The sequence below is a fragment of the Natrix helvetica genome, assembly GCF_964273705.1.
Source record: "Natrix helvetica genome assembly, chromosome: 5".
Taxonomy (NCBI): Eukaryota; Metazoa; Chordata; class Lepidosauria; order Squamata; family Natricidae; genus Natrix; species Natrix helvetica.
Window position 1 is genome coordinate 130,273,636 of NC_138551.1, and position 25,346 is coordinate 130,298,981.

The following is a 25,346-nucleotide window of genomic DNA, read 5'->3' on the forward strand; positions in this document are numbered from 1 at the left end:
AGAGAGAGAGGCAGGAAAAGTGGGAGGGGGGATCTTGGCCTGAAGAACCTACTGGGGCTTCTTCTCTGCTTGGAACGCTCTGCTGCACTGGCTGAAGTAGAGGGAGACTCTGCCTGGAGACCGATGACACTGGAGAAGGGAGAATTCCCATTGGTCCTCCTCCTTTCTGGACCCTCCAAATCCCGACTTTCGAGGAAGCCCCATTCTGGGCTCTGCAGAGTTTCTGCAATTCCTTCGCTTTGCGTAGAGAGAGAGCCACCGGGGAACTGCACTCCCTGAGCCAAAGAGGTCCGTGGCATCTTGAGACAGGTCGTTTTCTCATGGGGGGGGGAACAAACACACCCTCAGGAGGGGGTTGGGGGGCAGGCCGAGACAATGCAGCCAGTTGGCCGAGCAGCTCATACAATTAACAACCCATTTTAGGGAACCCGTGGGAATTGTCTGAATTCCACCCCTACCTGGTTCCATGTTGGGCCAAGTGATACGTCCCTCCCCCCTGCTTGTGGGCAGACCAGAGACATCTGGAGGGTCAGCGTGGATTATAGACTGACCTCTGTCTGATCCATCAAACCTTTTCTACCTGCTTAAAATGGAATTTGCAAAGTGACCCGAGTGGCAATCAGAAGCCATTCTGAAACCTCAGGCTGACTCCTGATCCACCAACAATCTCTGTGGTTGGAAAGCAGAAGACTTTCCATGGGTGCCTCTTCCTAGAAACCTGGATGTGCCCCCCCCCCCCATCCCCATTACTCCCCCTCCCCTTCTTGACCTGGATGAATAGGCGGCATTGAATGCAGGGAAAGGCTTTATGGACAAATGATAGAGTGGCAAAATAAAGGGCCGGAATAGTGTTAGTTGTTGCTATTTTCATTCTCTGGATGAGGAAGGAAAAAATAGAGTGGGGATTTCTCAAAGGTAGATACTTAAATAATAACAACCCCCAAGTGAAACCTCAGACAGCTGTTCCAGTCGATGCTTTCTGTGAAAGGGGTTTTATCAGGAAATCAAGAAAGAAGGACATAATAGTGATGGAGAGCAGGTCAATCCCTGCATTCCAGGTCATGCTGCCATTCCAAGGCTTCTCATGGAGATGATCCAACAACACGGTTAGAGCAGGGCTACTACAGCACTCATCTTACCTTGGGATCTTACTCTCTCTCTCACATACACAAACTTTTAGTTTCTGTCAGTAGGAACAAGGTGTCTGGTTCATTGGTAGTTGCTGAATATTACATTCCTCTGAATGACTTTCACAAAGTTCTCTTTAGCAAGATTTATTGGGTTGAATAGGGAGATACAAGAAGTACAGCCATTCAATCATTTCCTATTCTGAAACAAGTAGATTTGATTTTCTTTGGCTCCTGCCTACTATCTAAGTGGAAAGAATATCTCCTTTCAAATAAAAGAAACATTAACAATTCTTCCAATATCATAATGGTGTTATATCTCATGTTTTTACATTTATTTACCTTCAAATAAAAGCCAAAGGGGCGACTTGGAGCCAATCACCAGGGGACTCGAGTTCTAATCCTCCCTTAGGCATGAAAACTTCCTGGGGGACTTTGGGCCAATCACCAGGAGTCTCCTAAATTCCAATCCCACCTTAGTTCTTATTGAACGGGGCTGTGAAATTTGGAAATATTTTCTCAGATTAATTTGGGATACCAGAATTGGGGATTCCTAGAGTGTGAGATGTCCGAGTGTCCAATATTGTGGTGTGTGATGGAAGAAAGTGAAATTGTGCAAAAATGTCTGTTCCGTGTTGAGCAAAGCCATAAGTCTCTGCCTTCTTCTGCTTGTGGGAGAAAGAACGTTGGTCTTACCTGAACGTCTTTTTCGGGAGAGTGGAGGGAGGGGTCACTGAAGGGTTATTACAGCCTGATTGGTCCATTTGACTGAGAGAAAACTTCTTAGCCTTCGGCTTCTCCCGTTGGCTCCCAGTTTCCGCGATGTCAGGTCAGCGTCTGCATGATGTAAGAAGACAAGGGAAAGCCGCCCCGGGCCACCCGATCCTACCCCTCCCAGACCCTGTCTATCTAACTAGGGTGGGAGAGTGACCCCTCCCTCCACTCTCCCGAAAAAGACGTTCAGGTAAGACCAACGTTCTTTTTCCAGTAGAGTGGAGGGAGGGGTCACTGAAGGGACATACCCACGCTACGTCCCAGGGAGGGAAGACTGGGTCTCAGGGGGAGGATCGGCCACCACCCGCTGGAGAACCCTCCGCCCAAAGGATGCCTCCGCCGAGGCATAAGAGTCCAGGCGATAGTGTTTTATGAAAGGAGTAGGGGAGGCCCAGGTGGCCGCGCGACAGATGTCCTCGAAGGGCGCCCTTGTGGCCCAGGCCGCTGAGGAAGCCGCACTACGAGTAGAGTGGGCCGTAATCCCCGACGGGGGAGATTTACCTGAGGCTCCATAGGCCTCAACGATGGCCAACCTGATCCACCTCCCAATAGTTGAAGACGAGACCTTTTTGCCTAGGGAACCTGGGTGAAACGAGACAAACAATGCCTCGGTTTTACGAATGCCCTCCGTCCGTTTCAGATAAATACGGAGGGCCCTGCGTACATCCAATCGATGCCACGCCTGTTCTCTCTCCCTTGTTGGATTGGGGCAAAAATTTGGGAGGACAATTTCCTGGGCCCTATGAAACAGGGTATTGACCTTCGGTATGAACGAAGGGTCTAAACGCAATACCACCCTGTCCTGGTGAATCATGCAAAGGTCGCTTCTAACAGAAAGGGCCCCCAGCTCAGAGATACGCCTGGCCGATGTAATGGCCACCAAAAATACTACCTTCAGTGATAGGAGGCGCATGTGGACCGACCTGAGCGGTTCAAAGGGAGACCCCGTCAGTGCCTTCAGGACGATGGTAAGGTCCCATGTAGGGAACCTATGGACCGGAGGCGGACGGATGTTGGCCGCCCCTTTAAGGAACCTCTTCACCAACGGAGAGCGAGAGAGGGTAGAGGGACCCTCCCCTCCCAATATAGTGGATAGGGCCGCTACCTGTCGCCTGAGAGTATTATGGGACAACCCATCCTCTAATCCTTTTTGAAGAAATTCTAGAACGTCTGGAACCGTGGCCCTGGCTGGATCCACCCCCCTGGGGCTACACCACTTCGCGAAGGCCGACCAGGTGGCGTTATAGATCCTCACTGTGGACGGTTTCCTAGCTGCCTCTAAGGTGGCTATGACCCCCGATGACAGCTTCCTCCGTTTCAGCAATCCCCTCTCAAGAGCCACGCGGTCAGATGCAGCCACTGCGGCTCTGGGTGAACTAAGACCCCCTGATACAAGACTACCTCTTCCGGTGGGATTCTCCAGGGATCTACGACCGAGAGCTGGACCAGGTCCGCAAACCATGGTCTCCTCGGCCAATATGGGGCTAACAGAATGACGGATGCCCTCTCTGTGACTACCTTCCGAATGGTTCTGGGAATGAAGGGAAGGGGAGGGAAGGCGTAGAGGAGACCCGGAGGCCACCGGGTCCTGAGAGCATCCGCTCCTTCTGCAGCTGGGGTCTTGAATCTGGTGAAAAATCTCGGCAGCTGCGTGTTGCTGGGGGAGGCAAACAGGTCCACAAGGGGGTTGCCGAACCTGAGGCAGATCCTTCGAAACAACTCTGGATCTAGCTGCCACTCGCCGTTGTCCAGAGTCGCCCGGCTCAACCAGTCTGCCTGGTGATTGGACGTCCCCGCAATATGTTCTGCCGCAATGGAGGCCAAGTGTCTCTCCGCCCATAGGCCTAATGTCTGTGCCTCCCGCCAGAGGGCTCGGGAATGAGTCCCGCCTTGCCGGTTTACATGAGCTTTCGTCGCTACATTGTCCGTAAGTAGTAGGACATGTCGCCCCTGTAGCTGTCGGTTGAAAGTCCGGAGGGCCAGTCTCGCGGCCTTGAGTTCGAGCCAATTTATATTGTGTCTGAGGTCCGAGGCAGTCCAACGTCCCTGGGCCATGTCGGACCCCATCACGGCCCCCCAGCCGTAAAGGCTCGCGTCCGTCGTGACTTGTACTCTCTCCGGCTCCCAAATAGAGGCCCCCTGTCGCAATGCTGGGGACATCCACCACTTGAGCGAGCGTCTCACTTCCGGCGTTAAGCGAAGCGGTCGTAGAGAGTTGCTCAACATTCTCCTTTGGGCTGGTATTAAGGCCCACTGAAGGGGATGCAGATGCAGGCGGGCCCAGGGAACTATCCCTATGCAGGATACCATCTTCCCCAGGAGTCGTGATAGAGTCAGGGTGGAAACGGACCTTTTTGCCCTGATTGACCTGATCAACTGCGTCAGACTGTTTAAGCGGTCTGGGGACAGGCGGACCCGACCCGACTGGGAATCTATCACTGTCCCTAAATGCAGAATCTGTCTGGATGGGGATAGATGGCTCTTGGGAAAATTCACTGAGAAACCTAGCGTCTGGAGCCACTGGATGGTCAGCTGGAGGTCTGCCCTGGCTCTGGGAAGAGACCCTGCTTGCACTAAGACGTCGTCCAGGTAACACTGGAGCCTGACTGGAATGGATCTCAGGTAAGCGGCCAGAGCCGCCAGGACCTTGGTGAACGTCCGAGGGGCCGAGGCCAGGCCGAATGGCAAGGCCCGGTACTGATAGTGTCTGCCCTTGTGGGAAAATCTCAGAAATTGACGGTGAGACCGAAGGATGGGGATGTGTAGGTAGGCCTCCGTCAGGTCTACCGAGGCCATATAATCCCCCTTTCGAATGCCCTGCAAGATTGATTTGAGGGAGGCCATCTTGAAGCGCCTGTAAACTAGATACTGATTCAGGCGCTTCAGGTCGAGAATCGCCCTCCAACCCCCCGAGGCCTTCGGGACTACGAATAGATTTGAATAGTAGCCCCGCCCCCTCTCCGGTTCCGGAACGACCTCCACCGCTCTGATTTCCAGAAGGTGTGAAACGGCGAGGTCCATGAGATGACGGCGTTCCGGATCCCGGGATGGGGAGAAAACTTTGAAGCGCCTCGGGGGATAGGAGAGGAACTCCAACCTTAGGCCGTGGCGAATGGTCGCCCGGACCCAACCGTCTGTTGTAATCTGGTCCCACTTGTCCGCGTATAACGCGAGGCGGCCGCCTATGGGATGACTCGGATTTGAGTCATTTCCCTCTGCGGAAGGGACGGCCGCCCCCCCCGCGAAAGGGCCGCTTGGACTGGGACTGGTATCTGGAGCGATCCTGAAAACTTTGTCTGTTGTATGGCCTATCCTGCCTGTACTGCTGAAAACGGGGCTCCTGCTCCCTGTCATAAGTCCTGAAGGAAGGCCTGCGATACGGGTGACTACGTGTTTCGGCCTTCTTGGTGGAGGTGGGCATCACCTTTTTCTTATCTTTATTCTCCACCAATAATAATAATAATAATAATTTAAATTTATTAGCCGCTCCCTTTCCGAATAGGACTCGGGGCGGCGTACAATGGAGTAAAAAACATATAACATTTACATAAATCCATGACATACATAAGTACATAGACACACATGTTCGGAGGAGGTTAACAGATACAATACATAGACAATTAAAAACCATTAAAATACCCTAATTATAAAACCCCATGTACAATCCAAATTCAAAATGTTAAAAACAGACAGTCAGGAGGGATACGAGAAAATTACGGTTGAGCCAGGCCAGATAGTTGGAAGAGGTGGGTCTTCAGTTGTACACGGAAGGAGCGGAGATCGGAAGTAATCCTGATGTCCCGGGGGAGGTCATTCCACAGGGCTGGGCCCATCACAGAGAAGGCTCTGCTCCTGGGTGTCGCCCCCCGACACTGTTTGGCGGTCGGCACCCGGAGAAGTCCCTCTCTGTGAGAGCGGATTGGTCGTAGGGATGTATGGGGCAGGATGCGATCCTGCATGTAACTAGGCCCTGTGCCATGAAGCGCTTTAAAGATCATAATCAAGACCTTGAAACGCACTCGGTAGACCACAGGAAGCCAGTGCAGCTCGCGCAGGAGAGGTGTTACAGGGGAGAATCTAGTCCTCCCCATGATCACCCGCGCGGCCGCGTTCTGGACCAACTGTAGTCTCCGAGTGCATCTCAAAGGAAGCCCCATGTAGAGAGCATTGCAGTAGTCCAGGCGAGACGTCACCAGCGCATGGGTGACTGTGCGTAGGGCATCCCGGTCCAATAAGGGGCGCAATTGGCGCATCAGGCGAACCTGATGGAACGCCCCCCTTGCCACGGCTGTTACATGGTCATCCATGGACAGCCGGGCATCCAGGAGGACGCCCAAATTGCGCACCTGTTCCATAGGGGCTAATTGCACGCCCCCAATGGCCAGAGATGGAAACACCTGGTTGAACCGGGGCGCCGGAAGCCACAGCCACTCCGTCTTGGAAGGGTTGAGTTTCAGTCGGTTGCCATCCATCCAGATCCGTACGGCCTCCAAACACCGGGACATCACTTCGATGGCCTCATTGGGGTGGTTTGGGGTGGAGATGTATAGCTGAGTGTCATCAGCATACAGATGATATCCCACCCCAAAACCACGGATGATCTCGCCCAGCGGTTTCATGTATGTGTTGAACAGGAGAGGCGAGAGTACCGAACCCTGTGGCACTCCACATGTGAGAGGCCTCCGGGTCGATCTCTGCTCCCCTGCCAACACACGTTGCGTCCGGTCAGTGAGGTAGACAAACAGATTGGGGCCCGCGAAAGGGGCAGCTATTAAATCCCATTTGGCTTTATTATCGATCTGCCAATTTCTAAGCCAAAGGAGTCGGCGAGCGGCCACGGAGGTGGCTAAGGCGCTGGAGCCGAATCGCATCGCATCCAGGGTTGCGTCGGCCGAGTACTGGCAGGCCGCCATGATTTTAGTTAAATCCTGATGGATGCGATCATCCTGGATCGGGATACGATCCTGGAGTTGGCGGAGCCACATAACGGTCGTGCGATTGAAATACGAGGCGGCAGCCGCCGCCCGCATTGCCCATGCGGAGGCCTTGTAATTCTTCCGCAGGGTGAGCTCCGCCCTTTTATCCTCCGGCTTAAGCTTATCTGCGGCATCCCCCGAGACCACTGGGGAAGACGAGACCAGGGCAGCTATTGGTTGATCTATGGCCGGAAGCTGGATGGCCTGAAGGAAGGCCTTTTCCATGTTATAAGCCCGCCTGTCATTGCTGCCAGGGGGGGAAAAATTTGAAGGCCTAGCCCACTGACTGGTGGCTACTTCCAGGAACAGCGGAGGGGCAGGGATCTCTTCTTTATTGGTGGCCGTGTTAGAGAACATCACCATATCCGGATCCCTGGGCGGGGGCACTGTGGGGTCCCCTGTGCCTACCTTAGTGGTCCTCCTGGCCTTCTTCAGTAGGGGCTTAAACATGGCCTGGATGAATAAGTTGGAGGAGGTGGGCTGGTCAGTGGCTGCATCCTCCTCCTCAGAGAAACCCCAGTCGTCCTGACGCCGGGCCTCTTCTCTGGAGGAGACCTCGCTCATGAGGGAAGGAGAAGAAGTTCTGGACCTGTTCCTACTGAAAGGAGTAATCTTGCCATGCCGGGAAGGCCTGTCCCTTTGAGCTATTCCCTTGGCAATGGCTGCAGAGATTAATCTTTTAAGATTCTCAGGGAGGTGTTCTAGATCCTCCTCGTCCCAGTCAGAATCATAATCCTGGGAACTATGACCCCTGTGGGGCCTCCTACCCCGCGAGGAACCTGCAGAGGGGCCCTCCAATGGGTCATCTCCATCCAAGCCCCCTGTCCCAGGGGGAGTTGGGGAATGGGGGGAAACCCCTCGGGCTTCACTCCTAACTGATCTGGCTGAGGAGGAAGATGGAGAAGAAGGGCTGAATCCCCTGTTGACAGAGGGGGAATGGCAAGGGGCTTCCGACCTGGGGGATCTAGATCTAGGTCTGGGATCCCTAGCCTGCCTCTTTTCTGCCCTCTCAATGGCCCTTTCAAGGGCTCTGGAACGCCTAAGCTCGTCCCTTTGCCTAGCCCTGGAAGGTCTATCCTCAGTGGTAGGCCGAGAAGCTCGAGGCCTAGCTGAGACTGTGGGGCCTGACTCCCCCTCTGGGGCCTGGGCGGTTGCGGATTGAGCGACTTCAGAACGCGCTGCCATCGCCCCACTCACGTGCACGGATGAAATGACCGATAAGGAGGCAAAGTCCTTGTAGTCTCTGAGCCCGGTGCTGGGTTGGAACAGCTCAGCTTGGGCCTGCGATGCCCCTTCGTTAATGCTATTGAGTCAGGGCCTGCCACGTGTTCAAAATGGCCGCCGGCTTGAGTTGCGGCCGTTTTTTATCTTCAGGCGGCCGCTAAAATGGCGCGCGCGCCGCCGCTTGCCTCCCCGGCCGTTCAGACGGCCAAACGACCCCACAATCGTTGTGCAGCTCTAAATCTCTTGTCGCCGGTCTTCACGCCCGGCAAAGGCCGCTGGCGCTCCGGTCTGTGCTCGCGCCGCCGCCGAGAGCACCGCCGACTCGGGAGAGGCGACGCGGCCGAATTTGGGGCTTGCCGGTCTTCACGCGCGGCAAAAAGGGCCGCCGGCGCTGCGGCTTGAATTAACGGGTCGTCGGGGGAGGAGTTGGGAGCTGTAAATCCCCCGGCACGCCCGAGACTCCAGGAATCAGCCGGGGGGAAGAAAAAGCCCAGACTGCAAATTAAGAATGCGAGGAGAAAGTCTTACTCGGCTCTCCCTGCTTAATTGGGACAGAGGAAGATGTCCCACTGGGCACAGCTCCTTCTACTCTACGTTTTCTTTAAATTTTGAAATATCCAATGTCTAAAAAACTGTCCAAGATAGTACTCACAATCACTGGGAACCAAACTATAGTCTGAGGACCTTCTTGACTGAGAGGAAACTGGGAGCCAACGGGAGAAGCCGAAGGCTAAGAAGTTTTCTCTCAGTCAAATGGACCAATCAGGCTGTAATAACCCTTCAGTGACCCCTCCCTCCACTCTACTGGAAAACCAGAGGCCTCTGTGTGGTGAATCTTAGACTGACCTTCTTCTGGTCCATCAGATCTTTTCTTAACTCCTTAAAATGAAATTGCAAAGGGATCCTATCCCCAATTGGGAGCCATTCATAGACCTAAACATTGATTACCAACTGATCAGCAATCTGTGTGATGGGGAGCAGAAGAGCTTCCATGGGTGCTTCGTCCTAGAAACCTCAAAGTCCCCCACCCCCTAATTCAGCCCCTTCTTGGACCTGGATGGATATTATGCAGCATTGAAGGTTTGTGACCTGGTCAATGATGCGGCTGCCTTTAGACAGGATCCCTCCAACCTCCTTCTGGGGAGAGTCTCAAGGTCCCCTTTCTCTGGGCATCTTCTCCAGCCCTTCACAAACAGGACAAGCTTGGAAGAGGAACAGAGAAAATGCTTTAGGTAGAAATTGTAGAGTGGGAAATTAAAGGGTGTGAAAACCGCTATTTTAATTCTCTGGTTGATCAAAGAAAAAAATACAGTGGAAATTTTACACATTTTTAAATTTACTTTGTTTCTATTATTTTGCTGTGAAGTTCCTACCAAAATAAAAACAATCCCAAACTGAAATCCCAGACAGCTGTTCTGCTGAACACTTTCTGCAAAGGAGGTTTTGTCAGAAAATCAAGAAAGAATTATATATTCGATTTCCCTCCCCAGCTGACAGCCAGTCAAACATGGCATTTCACATCATTCTGGCATTCTCAGGGAGAGGATCAGGCAACTATGCTGGTTCTTGGTTCCCACAGCTTCCTCCTGAACTCTTTTCCTGCTCTTTCTCTCTCTCACATACACACATACATTTAGCTGTAGGAACAAGTGCCTGAATTATTTTTAAAGGTGTCAAATTCAATAGCTGTTGCTGAACAGCAAATTCCTCTGAATGACTTTCAGCAAGGTTTATTAAGTTGAAAGGGAAAGGAGCTAGAACAATTCAATAATTTCCTATTTTGAAACCTATAAATATTTTCTTTGTCTCCTGCATACAATCTAAATGGAAAGAATATCTCCTTTCAAATAAAATAAAAGTTAACAATTCTTCCAATATCATAATGGTATTATATCTCATGTTTTTACATTTGTTCTGGCTGTGAGATGCTCCTTTGTGTTCAGGTCTGGCCTCAGAAGGATAATGTAGCACTTGGGGATGAAGATGCAGCCTAGCAGACCAGCACTGGAGGCCAGGATGGAGAAGACCTGAACAGCCACCATGTATTTCCCTTTGGTGCTCAGGTAGGTGGGCACAAAAGTCACCCAGACGCTGCAGAAGACCAGCATGCTGAAGGTGATCAGCTTGGCTTCGTTGAAGGCCCCAGGCAGATTCCTGGCCAGGAAAGCCACCGTGAAGCAGATGGCAGCCAGGAAGCCCATGTAGCTGAGGGTGACGTAGAACATGACAACGGCTCCTTCGTTGCATTGCAGGGTGATCTCTCCATGCTGGGAGTGGAGGTCAGAGTCAGGGAAGGGGGGAGAAACTCCCAGCCAGATGGAGCAGATGATAATTTGGACAGCAGAAGAAAAAAGGATGATGGAGTTGGCCAAGCTCTTCCCCAACCATCTCTTCACTCGGTTTCCTGGTTTTGTGGCCAGGAAAGCCAGCACCACCGTGATGGTTTTGGCCAAGAGAGAAGAAACAGCAACTGAGAAGATGATGCTGAAAACCGTTTGTCGGAGAAGGCAGGTGGCTTTCCTTGGTTGACCAATGAAGAGAGAAGGAGACAGGAAGCAAAGCAGGAGGGAGACGAGGAGGATGTAAGAGAGGTCCCGATTGTTGGCTTTGACAATGGGAGTTTCCCTGTATTTAATGAAGATGATTAAAACAAGGTCTGAGTTTAAGAACAAGAGTAGGGCAAAAGAAACCAGGATGATGCCAAGATGTTCTTCATAAGACAGAAAAGTTACAACTTTGGGGATACATTGGACTCTGTCCTCATTTGGATATTTATCATCTGGACACTTGATGCATTTTTCCACATCTGAGAAACCAAAAAACAATTTTCTTTAACATTCTGTCCTTCTATCTTACAGGAAATACCTTCTTTGGATAACAACTGATACCATGGACATTTTCCAAGAAGTATTTCTTAATGATTTCATTAAAAAGAGCATAAGAAGGATATTTTATATAACTATATATATAACTAGGTATTTGAAGTTGAGGGAAGTCCTAGGATGTTAATTATTTCCTGTGTAATGTGTAGAATCTTCATAGGGAGCTACATTACTAGAAATTACTAATGAATCATATAATCTTTTTTATGCAAACATCCTGAGTCCTGCCACATGGCAGTTAATATACTGGACTTGGAGGATACCTACAGTATCTTTTAACACTTAAAAACGATCTTGAATTAAGGGGAAACTTCCTAATAGTAAGAACAATTAACCAGTGGAACAGCTGGCCTCCAGAGGTTTTGGGTTCTTCAACACTGAATGTTTTAAAGAAGAGACTGGACAGTCACTTGTCTGAAATGGTATAGGTTCTCCTGCTTGAGCAGGGGTAGAAGATCTCCAAGGTCCCTTCCAGCTCTTCTCTGATTTATTGATCTACATGACTGGCAGAATATTTGTGTAATGAGTTCCCCCCATAACTATCCACAGCACCACATTATGGACCAGTGACACCTTTTCAGTCATCCTCAAGGGGAGGATTCAATATACAGTGAATTGCAGGGTCTTTCAGAAGGTGGACCTAAAACAATTCATCAAGTTTCAAAGAACTCAGGTGTTCCTAGAAAGGTGAATTTAGCAGCACAAGTCCAAACTAAAAAGCAGAAGAGATATTTCCTAAAATAGTAGTAAAGCTTGCTCAGTCTTCCACCTCCTCCTCCCAACTCTTCCCATCCCCTCCTTTAAAGTTTTTTTGATTTACTTCCTTTTAAATTATTAATTGTGTAGGTTAAAAAAAAAAAAAAACCAGGTGAACTTCAATCTCTCTTTTAACTTGCGCTTTCATGAAAATGTTCTGGAAGGATCCAGTTCCACAAAGCCTCCCATTTTCCTCAGTGTGACCCACCTTCCTGAGTGGAGAAGGTCCCCTCCGGACAAGGAACGCAGTCATAGCAGCAAACTGGCTCTCCTTCTCGAGCCCTCTTGACAAATCCAGGATGACAACTTTCCGCACAGTTGGACTGAGGCAGGGACTGAGCAGAGAAACAAGGAATGCCAAAGAAATGGTGCTAGGACTCTCCGTCCATGGAAAATGGAGGGAGAAATGGATGGAGACAAGTAGCCTCTGGTCTTCACTGAGGTAAATATGAAATCTCTGATTACTTCTAAACAGATGCAGGAGGGATAACAACTGGAAGATTCTTCATTTACTTCCTCCCTTTTGATTTTGGTATTTAATATTACAATAAAGTAATTTTCTACTTTAAACTTTCTTAACGGATTGAATTGAAAAAAAATTAAGTATGATGATATATGTAAAAGATTTAGGAAACTTTTATTCCATTAGATTTTTTAATATAGAATAAAACTGATGAAGAAAGAAACCTCTGACCAGTAAGATCTTGAAAGGTTTCCATAAAACATGGCAAAGCCCCTCCACTTAGGTCCCATCTGTTAAAGAACTTCCATTAGATGACACCAACTGGCATGGAAGGCCAACCACCCTGGAGATTATAAGCTTTGCCCACTTGAAATGGGACCTCAGGCTTTGGGAAACAGAGAAAAGACACGAAAATTTCTCTCACCTTATTGAGCAACTTTAGCTGTGAAAGAGCATCTTGATTGATAGAAAGTCTTTCTCTTTCAAAATACGCCAGAACCTCTTTCCTGGGTTGTTCGTTGGGAAGAACCAAGCAGCCGTGAATGACAACATCTGCTGTTATCTCCCCATTTTGGTCCAAGTACAGTTTTCTATCAGTATTATTCCAAAATTCATTCTTCTCCAGAAAGGGATGAAACTAGAATGGGAACATCCAGGAATTTGAAAAACAGAAAACCTTGTTTCTTATCCCACATTGAATCTTCTACAATTGTCTCATCTCCAAATATGGTTAAATAGGGTACAAATACTGCCAATATCTTCATAAGTGAATGAAAAATTTTGAGAAAAATTTGTCAATCACATACTGACAAAATATAAAGAAAATGTAATCCATACAGTTGGTCAATTATAGGGAACATTCAATAAAATGAACAGAGAAAAAAAAGATGATCCATAAACTCTTTGAAAACAACAGGTTGATTCCCTGAAAGCATGGGTTGATCAAGAAGAAATCTTCCAGGCTAATCTTCTCCCTTGTAATCCTGATGGAAAACACCTCCAGATGTGCTAATTCTGCTTTATTGTAATGTGACTTTAACAAAAATTGTAAAATCTTAAAGAAAAAAATCTCCCACCAACACTTTTCTCAGCCTGAAAAGTTAGGGAGGATCCTTTCTGAGTTTCTTTCTCTCCCATTATGCAGCTGCAGGATTCTCCCCTCTTATCAGGTCCTTCCCTAGGAAGCCTCTCTTCTCCTCATCCCAAAAGTCATTCTCACATATCATTACACTTTCTAAATGGATTATGGGAACTCTGGTGATAGAACTGGATTTCAATAAAGGACTCACAAAGAATTTTGTGAATTTTGTGGAAACTTGAGGGGTGGTATGATAACTAAATGGATAAAAACTGTCTTCAAATTTTTTTTAACAATTTTTAATCTTTCCTATGAAACCTGAAGATGATGGATTATAATTTGCCATTGGTCATCAATTTTTCTGTTATTAATTCAGTAATTAATACAATCTTAAGTAAGTAAGCTAATTTGATGTGATTTAAAGAATATAAAGTCTTTCAACTTAGAAGCTTTATTTGAAACTTTATTTTAAATTTCATTTTAAAAGTTTGATAAAATAACAATGGTTTTATATCAACTTAAAGGCAATAATCAGAAGCAATCAACAATTGTTGAATCGGATGGATTGGATGGATGGACTGGAACTTAATTTGCTGCTGGCATCCCTGAAGGAGGAGTCTGGTTTGAAGGCAGGCTGCTTGGATATGGCTGGAGAGGCCATGGACCCTGAAGACTCAAAGTGGACAGAACGGATGACTGATGAAATGGATTCTTTCAAGAAGATTGAGGGAGATTGGGGAATGAACTTGTCATATTTAACTGGAAAACAAGTCTTATTTATTTATTTATTTTTCAAAATTTATAGACCGCCCCCTCTCCCCGAAGGGACTCGGGGCGGTGTACAGGCATCTCATTAAAAACAGGTACAAAAGATAAATACCCTTAAATATATTCCCTTAAAAGCGAATTAAACCTAAATTCAACTGTACAGAATAATAAAAGTTAAAATCAACTAAAATGCATACCCCTAAAAATTTAAAAATACAGACTTGAGGGACTAAAATTGGTATTAGGCCAGGCCAGCTAAATTGAACAGGTGGGTTTTAAGCTTCTTACGGAAGGAGCGGAGGTCGGTGGTAGTTCTGATATCCGGGGGGAGGTCATTCCAGAGGGTCGGGCCCATCACAGAGAAGGCCCTACTCCTGGGCACCGCCCGCTGGCATTGCCTAGTGGACGGCACCCGGAGGAGTCCCTCCCTGTGAGAGCGAATCGGCCGAAGGGATGTGTGGGGCAGGATACGATCCCGCAAATAGCTAGGTCCTGTGCCATGGAGCGCTTTAAAGATGATAACCAACACCTTGAAACGCACCCGGAAAGCCACAGGTAGCCAGTGCAGCCCGTGCAGCAGAGGTGTTACGTGGGAGTATCTAGTAGCTCCCACAATTGTCCGCGCGGCCGCATTCTGAACCAGCTGCAGCCTTCGGGTGCATCTCAAGGGGAGCCCCATGTAGAGAGCATTACAGTAGTCCAGTCAGGACGTCACAAGCGCATGGGTGACTGTGCAGAGGGCGTTCCGGTCCAATAGGGGACGCAATTGGCGCACCAGGCAAACCTGGTGAAATGCCCCCCTTGCCACGGCTGTCACATGGTCATCCATTGACAGCCGGGCATCCAGGAGGACACCTAAATTGCGTGCCCGATCCACGGGGGCCAGCTGTTTGCCCCCAATGGCCAGTGATGGGCGCAACTGGTTGAACCGGGGGGGGGGGGGCGGTAGCCACAGCCACTCCGTCTTCGACGGGTTGAGCTTGAGTCTGTTATTTCCCATCCAGATCCGTACGACTTCCAGACATCGGGCCATCACATCGACGGCATCGCTGGGGTGGTCCGGGGTAGAGATGTACAGCTGAGTGTCATCAGCGTACAGGTGGTAATCTACCCCGAACCCATGAATGACTTCGCCCAGCGGCTTCATGTATGTGTTGAACAGGAGAGGCGAGAGGACCGACCCCTGCGGCACCCCGCAGGTGAGCGGCCTCAGGCTCGACCTCTGCCCTCCTGTCAACACACATTGCGCCCGATGAGAGAGGTAGGAGGAGAACCACCGCAGAACGGTGCCCCTCACCCCCAACCCCTGCAGGCGACGCAGTAGGATACCATGGTCGATGGTATCGAAAGCCGCCGAGAGATCTAATAGGACCAAGATGGAGGAACAACCCCCATCTCTGGCCCTCCAGAGATCATCCACCAGCGCAACCAAAGCCGTCTCCGTGCTGTGACCGGGCCGGAAGCCGGACTGGCGCGGGTCCAGATAATCAATTTCCTCCAAGTGCCGTGGGAACTGTTGCGCCACCACACTCTCTACAACCTTCGCCAAAAAGGGAAGGTTGGAGACGGGGCGGTAATTTGCTAACTCAGCTGGGTCCAGAGAAGGCTTCTTGAGTAGGGGCCTCACCACCGCCTCTTTCAAGACGGCCGGCAAGAACCCCTCTCTCAGTGAAGCGTTCACTAGTTCCTGGAGCCAGCCTCGTGTGGCCTCCCAGGATGCCAGTACAAGCCAGGAGGGACACGGGTCCAGTAAACATGTGGTGGCTCGCAGTCGTCCACGTAACTTGTCCATATCGTCGGAAGCAACAGAGTCAAACTCCTCCCAGGATGGCACCTCAAGACCAACCTCCGACGTCTCTTCTAGACCGCTAACGGAGACCCACTCGCTGCGAATCTGAGCGATTTTGTCCTGCAGATATTCCCCAAATTCCTCTGCTCTACCCTGTAAAGGTTCCATCAAGCGCCTGGGGCGGAACCATCTAGGACATTCCAGTTCCGCCTCCCCGCGATGGGGAGTAGCGGTTGGAAAGTCGAGCCGGAGAAGTGAGTGATCTGACCATGACAGGAGCGTGATAACTAAATCCCCTACTCTCAGATCACTCCTCCACTGGCCAGAGACAAAAATAAGGTCCAGTGTGTGACCTCCCTCGTGTGTGGGGCCCTGAATTACCTGGGTCAGGTCCATGGCTGTCATGGAAGCCATGAATTCCCGAGCCGCCTTGGACGTTTCCCCTACCGATGGCAGGTTAAAGTCCCCCATGACTAGCAGCCTGGGGGTCTCAACCGCCATCTCGGCAATCACCTCGAGGAGCTCGGGCAGGGCCGCTGATGCATAGCGAGGAGCCAGGTATACAATCAGCAAGCCCAACTGTCTTCCTGGGCCCCATTTCACACATAGGGACTCACAACCGGTTATCTGTGGCACAGTGGACTCTCCTGGCTCAAGGCCTTCCCTTACAATAACCACTACCCCGCCACCCCTACCCTGGGCCCGCTGATGAAATGCACGGTAGCCTGGCGGGCACATTTCCACGAGGGGGAGACCTCCGTCGTGGCCCAGCCAGGTCTCCATTATCCCTGCCAGGTCCGGCTCCCCCTCCGAGATCAAGTCGTTAATGAGGGGGGCTTTGTTGGTAACGGACCTGGCGTTGCATAGCAGCAGTCTCAGGCCCCGGCTCTGTAGGTCCTGACCACCTAGATTGCGGGGGTTGGGACAAATGACCGGCCGTATCCAACGGCCACGGTCTCCCAACCGGTTAAAAGATCTCGGCCTACCCTCACACCTACCCCTCCCCACGACCGTTAGAATGGGAATACCTTCTTCTGGAACACCACCACTCCCCCTTCTCTTAGTCGCTCCGCTCACTCCCTTAAGAGCCATTGTTTTAAGAGCCATTGTTTTTCCATTTACAGGAGGTCCTATTGTAGGAAGTTATCACCCAGCCCTCTCCCAGAAAAATGAAATATCCTAGGAAATATTGATAAGGCAGAATATTATATTTTCCTGGATGTGAAAAAGGGAGAAACACATTTTAAACACAAAGTAAATTCCTGCAGCTTCCTGCCCATCCCCACTTTGTCAATGGGCCATTAAGAAGGCCAAGGTAGTCCACTTTACATAATAAAGAGTTCTCCTCTTCAACTCCAGAGTGATGGGATTAAGGCAGGATAATAAGCCTTTACTCAACTGACCACATGGCATCTGAACTCAATCAAACCTGGATTCAAAACTCAGCCTAGAGGGTTGCCCTTGCACGGGCCCATGGGAGTCTGGCAACCAATCAGAATACATTTCTTACACAGGAACAGGAAACAGATAGGTGGGCAGAACAGATTATAAAAAGCTCTGCAAGGCTCTCCTCTCTTCTGCACTTCCTCTTCCCTTCTCTTCTTCTCCACCAACATTGAAGCATGCGATCACCTTTTCTGTTCAGGACTCAAGCCTGTCGACCATTAAAACCATCTTTCCAAGCAGCCTCCATGTCTCCAGTGTCTTTTTCCCCACTTGGAGCCGAACCCAGAAGGACATTTCTTCCAACACTATGACTTTGGGGAATGGAACGCAGTTGTTGGGAAAGATCGTAATTAAAATTTTAAGGAAATGTATTATTATTAAGAATCAACCAAAGATGTTTAACCCTGGACAGATTCTGGATGGATCAGAGGTAATGATTGTGGTGGTCTGTGGTAGATAAGAAGCCCCTATAAATATTCTGTGAGTTAAATACAACAGCAGATAACACAGAAGTTTGAAGTTTTGAAATTTAACTTTAGTGTTGGATTGTCTGTTAACTACATTTTTTATATACAGCAGATAGATGACAAGTCAAGTAGTTGCAAATAGATGCGTAATTTATAATGGTGGGCCTGTTTTGCAAGAGGGAGAAACTATTATAGCTGTATTGTATTCAAATGGGGGGACAATATGCATGTTTTTGTCTGCTTTTAATGCACATTTTCTTTAAAAAATGTGTTGTCTACTTTTGTTTTGTCATTGTAATAGTTTTATTTTACCTTTTTGAATAAAAAAGGTTATTATAAGAGGGATATCAAGTTTCCAGAAACAATATTTATGATTAGCACACAGAGAAGGGTGCATAAGTAAAAAGCAGTAGAAAAATATCTGATTTTTAGCAACTAGGACTTGACTAACAATAGAGTCTCATATAAGAACATAAATGCATGATTGGAAAAAAGATGAGGGATACCAAATTTTATATGTATGCTTGTGGAAATGATCTCAAAATCGTAGTTAACTGGAAACAGAATCTGAGTCAGCAGGGAGATGTCCATGGAAAAAAGGCAAATGCAGCCGTAAGAATCTGAGGAAGTGAACGTTCTGGTTCAGGGAGACCCAATTCAAGGACCAGGTCCCCTTGCAGGCACCAAGCTTGGAGGAGAATTTGTACAAAATCTACGTGAACTTCAGGGAAGGACAATGAAGCCAAGGAAGAGGAGCTGCTGTTGAAAGGAGCTGCTCTTAGCCTTGAGGAAAGACAACAAGAAGAAGAGCTGAAGATGAAGAGGAGTCTGGGAGCCCCCTTTTCCAATTGAAAAAATCTCTCGGTTGGGGAAGGGAGGATACAGCCAGTGCTGGGATTCAGACGGTCCGGCCCTGTTTGAGTGAACTGATAGTAAAAATTCTGCCTGGCCACGTCTCTCCCCACCACTACTTGCCTCGCAGGCCTTGGTGGGGCCTTAGAGTCATTGCTGCAGCTGCTGTTTGGCTCCCTTGCCTCGACCACATGGCCACGCAGCCCAGCCTGTTTGCCTGTCTTTGCCGTGGCCTCCTGCTCATCTTGGCCTGATCCCGAATGCCCACCTCAGGCTGCTCCTGACCACTCCAGCAGCGGCCATTCTTCACCTTTTCCCTCTTTCCTTTCTCTTTTCCTTTTTCCTTCCCTTCCCATTCCCTCCATTTTTCATCCTTTCCTTCTTTCCTATTTCCTTTCCTTTCCCTCCCCCTCCCCTCCCCTCCCTTCCCTTCCCTTCCCCTTCCTTCCTTCCTTCCTTCCTTCCTTCCTTCCTTCCTTCCTTCCTTCCTTCCTTGGGGTCTGAGGGAGAGTCAGGGGACCCCTTTCCTCTTTGACCCCCTCCCCAACATCTGCTCTGATGGCAATTATGGCTAAAAGGCCTTTGGAAGCTGGGGCTACCTCTCCCCCTCCCCATTGCAGAGTACTCCTGGTGTGGGGGGAATGAGCAAAAAATGGCCTGTTTTTCGCAAAAACAAGCCCTTTTTTTGTAAAAGAAAATGCACGCATAACCTTATGGAGCCTTATAGAGTGCTGCTGGGGGTTGGGGTGGGGCAAAAATGGCCCATTTTTTTGCTCATTACTGCCCTCCCCAGCCCCCAGGAGCTCTCTGAAAGCCTCCATAAGGGTATGCACGGCCATTTTGGTGAAGGGGGAGGGGCTTCGGGAGGCAAAAAATGCTGCATTCGATGTACAAGACGCACCCAGATTTTCAGCCTCTTTTTTGAGGGAAAAATGTGGGTCTTATATTCCGAAAAATACGGAAACTGTTGTGCTGTTGTTGCTCTAGCCCCACCTAGTGGCCGGGGGCAGATAATCCTAAATATAAGGTCTGAAGCCAGACTCCATTTTCTATCAGCCTTTGGAGAAGACGGAAGCAGCCGTTGTGACCGAGACCCCTGGTCATCCGGAGATGGCCTCCCTCCCTCACACGGAGAATCGCTGGGGAGGTTCCAGCTGCTTCTTTGCTGGCTGTTAGTTAATGCTGCCTATCTCGTCTTTCTTTTTCATTTCCACCATTTGCATCTCCTCAGTTTCACCTGCCCTCTTCTCCCAATAAAGCATCCAGATCCATGCCAGGCTCCCTTTCATTGGAGGAGAATAGGGGGGCTTAGCTGCCTGTCCAGCTGCACACAGACCCACCTGCAATGGGGACGGAAGAAAGGTGGAATTCCACCAGACTAACCACAAACCCACAAATACGGGAATTTATTTTGAAAAGAATTCAGCATTTTCCAATTAGCAGTGCTAAATATATAAATGCCATGGTATCTACTCTTTGGAACCATTAATTCCCTGAATAATTAAATTGGCCAGATGTGTTGAGATGGTTCCCCTCCCTCTCCTCTGGATTCCTCCTCCAAAGGATCTGAGATTAATGGATCCATATCGGGACCCCCATACCTGCCATGGCTGTAGCCTTGGAGACCCCAAGATCTTTTCATCCTCCTTCCATCCCCTCCTCGATCTGGAAGAACATGCAGCATTCAGGGCCTGGGCCAGAGTCTTCATGAAACTGTAATAGTGGTAGTCATTTGGGATCCCTCTTCTGTCCCTTTTCCATTGGGCCTCCAGTGGGGCTTTCTGGGTGCATCTTCTGCGGCCTTTGACAGAAAAGACATTCTTTGAAAGAGAACAATGAAAATAAAGATCTTGAAACTTTTCTTCCACAAAGAAATAGGATTTAAAGGCAGAATCTTTTGGCCTTTCTTTAGTCAGATAAGCAAAGTTCCAAATACTATGGATGTATTTGAAAAGTCTGCGCTTGTCCATTGGATACCCTGAAAAACTTGTGAGGATCCAGACTTTCCCCTCAATGGGTCCTGGCAGACGCATAAGTGTTAAATGGAAAGGAAGAATTCTGTCCGTAATGAAATCAAATTCCATGAAGTGAACAAAGATGTTGACTTGTCTCCACTTAGAGAGGGAATCCCTGAGGTATGCAGTATATCCAGTCTTTGAGAACAGTTGTGATATAACCACACAAATTCCATTCCTGACAAGCAGAGGAGTAAAAGTCCTCATGAAATTCTCTCCATTTCCTGTGTCTGAAGCAAAGAGGCCAATCAGGGTCCATCTGAAGTGGAGGAGCAGCTGGACAATTGCTGGGTACTGGAATCCTTCTTTGAGGTCCATCTGGTGGAAAAAGGGGAATTTGCTTTTATCACTCAGAGCCTCTGAAGCTGTTAAATGATTGATCTGAAAAAGGAATTGAAAGGATTAGAGCCGTGATGGGGAACCTGTGTCATGCAGAGCGTCCTCTCCCGGCACACCAGCCCCCCCATCCCAGCTCCACTAGGATCCACATGCAGGCGCACCTCCTGCCGGCCAGGCTGGTTTTCGGGCCTTTGTGGAGGGCCAGGGTGGGGGACGCGTGAGTATGCAGTGGGGGGGGGGAGCACTCACATTGCGCAGGAAACTCCAGCGGGCTGGAAGTGAGTGTGAATGGCCTCCCCCCCCCCCCCCGGTGCTTCCTGGCTCAGTTGGAGGCTTCCTTCAGCCTTCAAACATTTGCAGGGTTTGGGGGGTTTTTTTTGCTTCCAGGTTGGTGCAGGAGTCTTTCCAGGGCCAAAATGGGGCATGGAAAGCGCAGGGTTCCCCCCCCCCCCGTTATTCCCGAATTGTGAGCTCTTAGGAAAGTATCCCCCCCTTGTGGGTTGCTAACAGTTTGTGGGTTTCAAAAACTCTTAGAACCTCTTCTGTAGGTGTGGCCTGCTTTGTGGGAGTGGCTTGGAAGTTCATATGACTGGGTGGGAGTGGCTTGGCAGTCATGTGACCGGGAGGGAGTGGCCAAGACGATGTCAGCATTCCCAGTCAAGATAGAGGTATAAATTACACAGAAAAGAAAGAGGCATCCATACATGTGAATTTAACTTCAAAGCAGTGGCAACAACTTTAATTCATTAAATAATAATGTTTGTTAGGGCTATGCACTGTTTTTGAATATATAGGAATGTAAAGCCCACAGCATCTACTTGCTACTTTTTAAAGCAGCGGCACCTTTTTCCTGGATTCATGAAATATCTACTTTAAAGAGTTGTGGGTGGGTACTATATTTACAGTCTTGTATTCTCTTCAGTATTTTGTTTGGAACAGAATCCAAAGTACCATGCAGTCCTAGCATTTGTACTAAAGCTAGGCAAGTTATTTTACAGGGCTCTGAGCACTCCTCCAGATCTGGTCAATGAAGCAGATGTTCCAAAGTCCTCCCACAACTTTCCAACGCTTTGAAATCCCACCAAATGATTTAGACAGGCCTATTTCATACTTTCTTCTATATGGCAATCAGGGTGGTTTTACAGATGGTTCACAGGTGGTCTATTTCCCAAGTACTTAGAGGGCCAAGAACTGCCTTTCCTAGATTGCAGCTTTAGCTTCCATGAATGTTAACACACCTTCAGGCCATTCAAATATAGACTAGCTCTGATCCGGGAACCATATCACATGCTTTATATGTTAATAAACATATTCAATGTAATCATTATTGCTAAAAAAAACAGGCAGCAGTTAGAGTAGTTTGTATCAAAACATGGGCAATAAACAAGAAGTTGATTCACCACCACCCCCTACTTTAGCTTCTTTCTGTCTTATCTAATATTTTTCTGCAATTCTTCCATAATCCAGACTACTAAAAAGAGTTCCACATAATTAGCCTTTTAAAATAAGCTTGATGTCCAACAGATTTCCTACTTATTAATATGAACAGGTTCTGGCCTGTTGTTTAAAAAAATAAATTCATCCCACAATCTACAGGAAAATGCAGTCTGTAAGTATAATTTCTTTTGTGCTACTACTAACACCACTACACATAAGCACCATACAAAAGGCTAGTAAGGTTATTTGCAGAACAGTGTGCTCTCTCACACTTGCCTTTGTTGTTTAAACCACTTTGTAGAGTATAATATACAATATACTGTGTATGTAGAGGGGAAACTACTTGGATTGGCCACCCTCTTAAAATCTTGGGCTTGGAATTATGTGCACCAGAAACAATACCTATTTGTTTCAGAGTATTTTCAGATTGACAGGCTGTCATGTACTGAACTACCTGTTCTTTGTTTTGTGTACACAAACATAAAGTACAATCGGTTCAACTGTTAACTCTTTATACTGTATATAATCTCTGAAAATATAAGAGAGAAAACATAGGACTCCCCAGTCTATCCCAACCGCATTTCAGTTTCTGCAACTTCCCTCCACCTTCAAAATCCAGGGCCAAGAAGTTATATTCCAATCTTACACAACAGAAACACACCCCCCCCAAACACACACACACTCACTCACTCACTCACTGTTTCCATTTCTTTGAAGGATTTATCAGCACCTGTCCCTGCATAAAGAGGCTCAAGGAAAGATAATCAATTTCTTATTGGACTTGGAAGTACTTAGAAGTAGCAAAAGTTCCCACTGCTTTCCAGTGTCTCAAAAGCCCATCATAAAGGCGAGAGTCCATCCTTCTGCTTCTCAGTGCAGAAATCCCTAATATGTTCCAGTAGATTTCAAAAGCATCACTTGGAAGCAGAAACAGCCAATGTGGACCCTCAAGAGTAGTCACTGCTATATAAGGTTTCTTTAGTGGTGTGAGCTATACAATTTAAAGTTTCTGCACACTGCTATCAAGCAATTTAAGCAGGAATATACCTCTGAGTGAACAGATATTTTGCTTATGGCATTTGTACTTCACTGCAACAAGCAAGCACTCGCCCTCTAAATAAGTTAGACAGTCATAATATTAAAACTTGATAAGTGTTCTTAACAAGAAATTCACAATGGTAGAATCACATACATTCCAAAAATACTTATGATATTTGCACAACCATCTGCTTTGCAATTCTTGTCTTCTTAACTGATGGGAGACTGAAACCCAATAAATATATCACCAATAAAAAAGAATAGTATGTCGGAGTATTGAAAAACTCAGCCAAATGGGAAAATGCAAAGAAAAAATATTGGACTTCCTGCCAAATAGTAACATTTTAAATATAGTATGTACAATCCTTCAGTTAAATTATTGCTGAACAATTTATAATAGTTGCATTACAATATTATTCTAAGATATTGGCCACTACTACCCTACTTCCTAGCTGTTCACTATTGTCTCTCCCCCCCCCCCCCCCCGATTTAAGGGCATTGAAATAGTTTTGATGAAAGTTGCATGATATGAAACTTCTCTCCTTTGAAATGTTTGGTTTTAATTCTCCAATGAATCAAAAGGAATGTTTCACGCTTCCTTGTTACACAGCATTTGTTTTAGCTTTCCATAGCTCTCCCCAAAACCAACCAAGGAAGATAAAACCACAGAAATCTAATACTGTTGTGCACAGCTTTGCACTAAATTATCTGTATAGTAAGCCAAAAATAGTTTAAGATTATAATTAGCCCACCTGTTTCCCCCATTAACATGCAAATACATTTTTCTTGTTCAGAGACTGCATGAGAGATTTCCCAGTCCTTGCAAAATATCACATTAAATCCACATAACTACTCAAGTTTGTTTTCAGTATGCGCAAGGAAGGAGCAGGCACAATTTATATATAGTATGCACAATTCTTTTAGTTGAATTATTGCTGAACAATTTATAATGGTTGCATCACAATATTATTCTAAGATATTTGCTACTACTACCCTACTTCCTAGATGTTCACTATTGTCTCTCCCCCCCCTCCAATTTAAGGGCATGTGAAATAGTTTTGTGAAAGTTGCATGATATGAAACTTCTCTCCAAGTGAAACACTGACCTCTTAGCCAGGTAAGTTTGTTTTTTTAAAGGAAGGGGGCACTATGAGTTGGAGGAACAGGAGAGCCACTTACCTCCCCCCCGTTGAACTTTGCTAAACGGGGTGCCCCACTCCGTCTTTTGCCCAAAAAATAAAAGCAGGAAGGAGAGCGGGTGCTTACCTGGAGAGAGCCACATCACTCGGGGCCATGCAGGTCTGACCATCCATTTCTCTTTAAGATGGCTGGTAAACTCCAAGTCAAAGTCTGGCGGAGGCAGGAATGGAAAAACGACACCAACTACTCCCTTGCAAGAGGAGCGAAGGAAACCGCCTGGGTCTCTGATCCCGACTCACCTGTCTGGAGCCGCCGAAACTTTAGACTCTGGTGGCAGTGCTGGTTACCCGCAGCTTCGGCATCCCTGAAAGGCGACTCCACATTCTCCCTTTCCTTCTCCCCTCCTCCCTTCAAAAGCTGTGAGGTGCTTTCTCAGCACCGGTTGCCCAGCTGGCATGGCCCCACGCCCTTGTCTCCTCCCTCTTCCTCCTCCTCACTCCCCAAAGACTCTTCTTCTCCTTCCCGGAGCTCAGTGGGAGCCGGGCACAAGGGTTGGGAGGCTGCTTTTGGAAAACTTCACCGGGAAGGGAGGCGGGAAACCAGTCAGGGGGGGACGACATCCTGGAACTTGCCTAGCAGGCTGGCCGCTCTGCGCAACCTACCTCCTGCTGCCTCCATGCTTTGCTGGCGGCCAGGCCTCCTACTCCTAAACAAGTTCGTGGAGGTCCTAGGAGGCCGGCCACACCGTGCAAGCTACCCCTCACGAGTGGCAACG

The 25,346-nt window shown here is 48.1% G+C and overlaps 1 protein-coding gene across 1 annotated transcript in view; it reads right to left on the reverse strand.

Moving 5' to 3' along the window:
- LOC309392714 (vomeronasal type-2 receptor 26-like) overlaps window positions 1-25,346 on the reverse strand; it is a gene marked incomplete at both ends in the record, with an annotated part of 269,160 nt that overhangs the window by 441 nt on the left and 243,373 nt on the right. Inside the window, 3 exons of the mRNA XM_081954142.1 lie at window positions 6,935-7,023; window positions 7,165-7,330; window positions 10,009-10,907. Coding sequence (XP_081810268.1) covers window positions 6,935-7,023; window positions 7,165-7,330; window positions 10,009-10,907 — 1,154 coding nt within the window. The remainder of the gene's footprint in view (window positions 1-6,934; window positions 7,024-7,164; window positions 7,331-10,008; window positions 10,908-25,346) is intronic.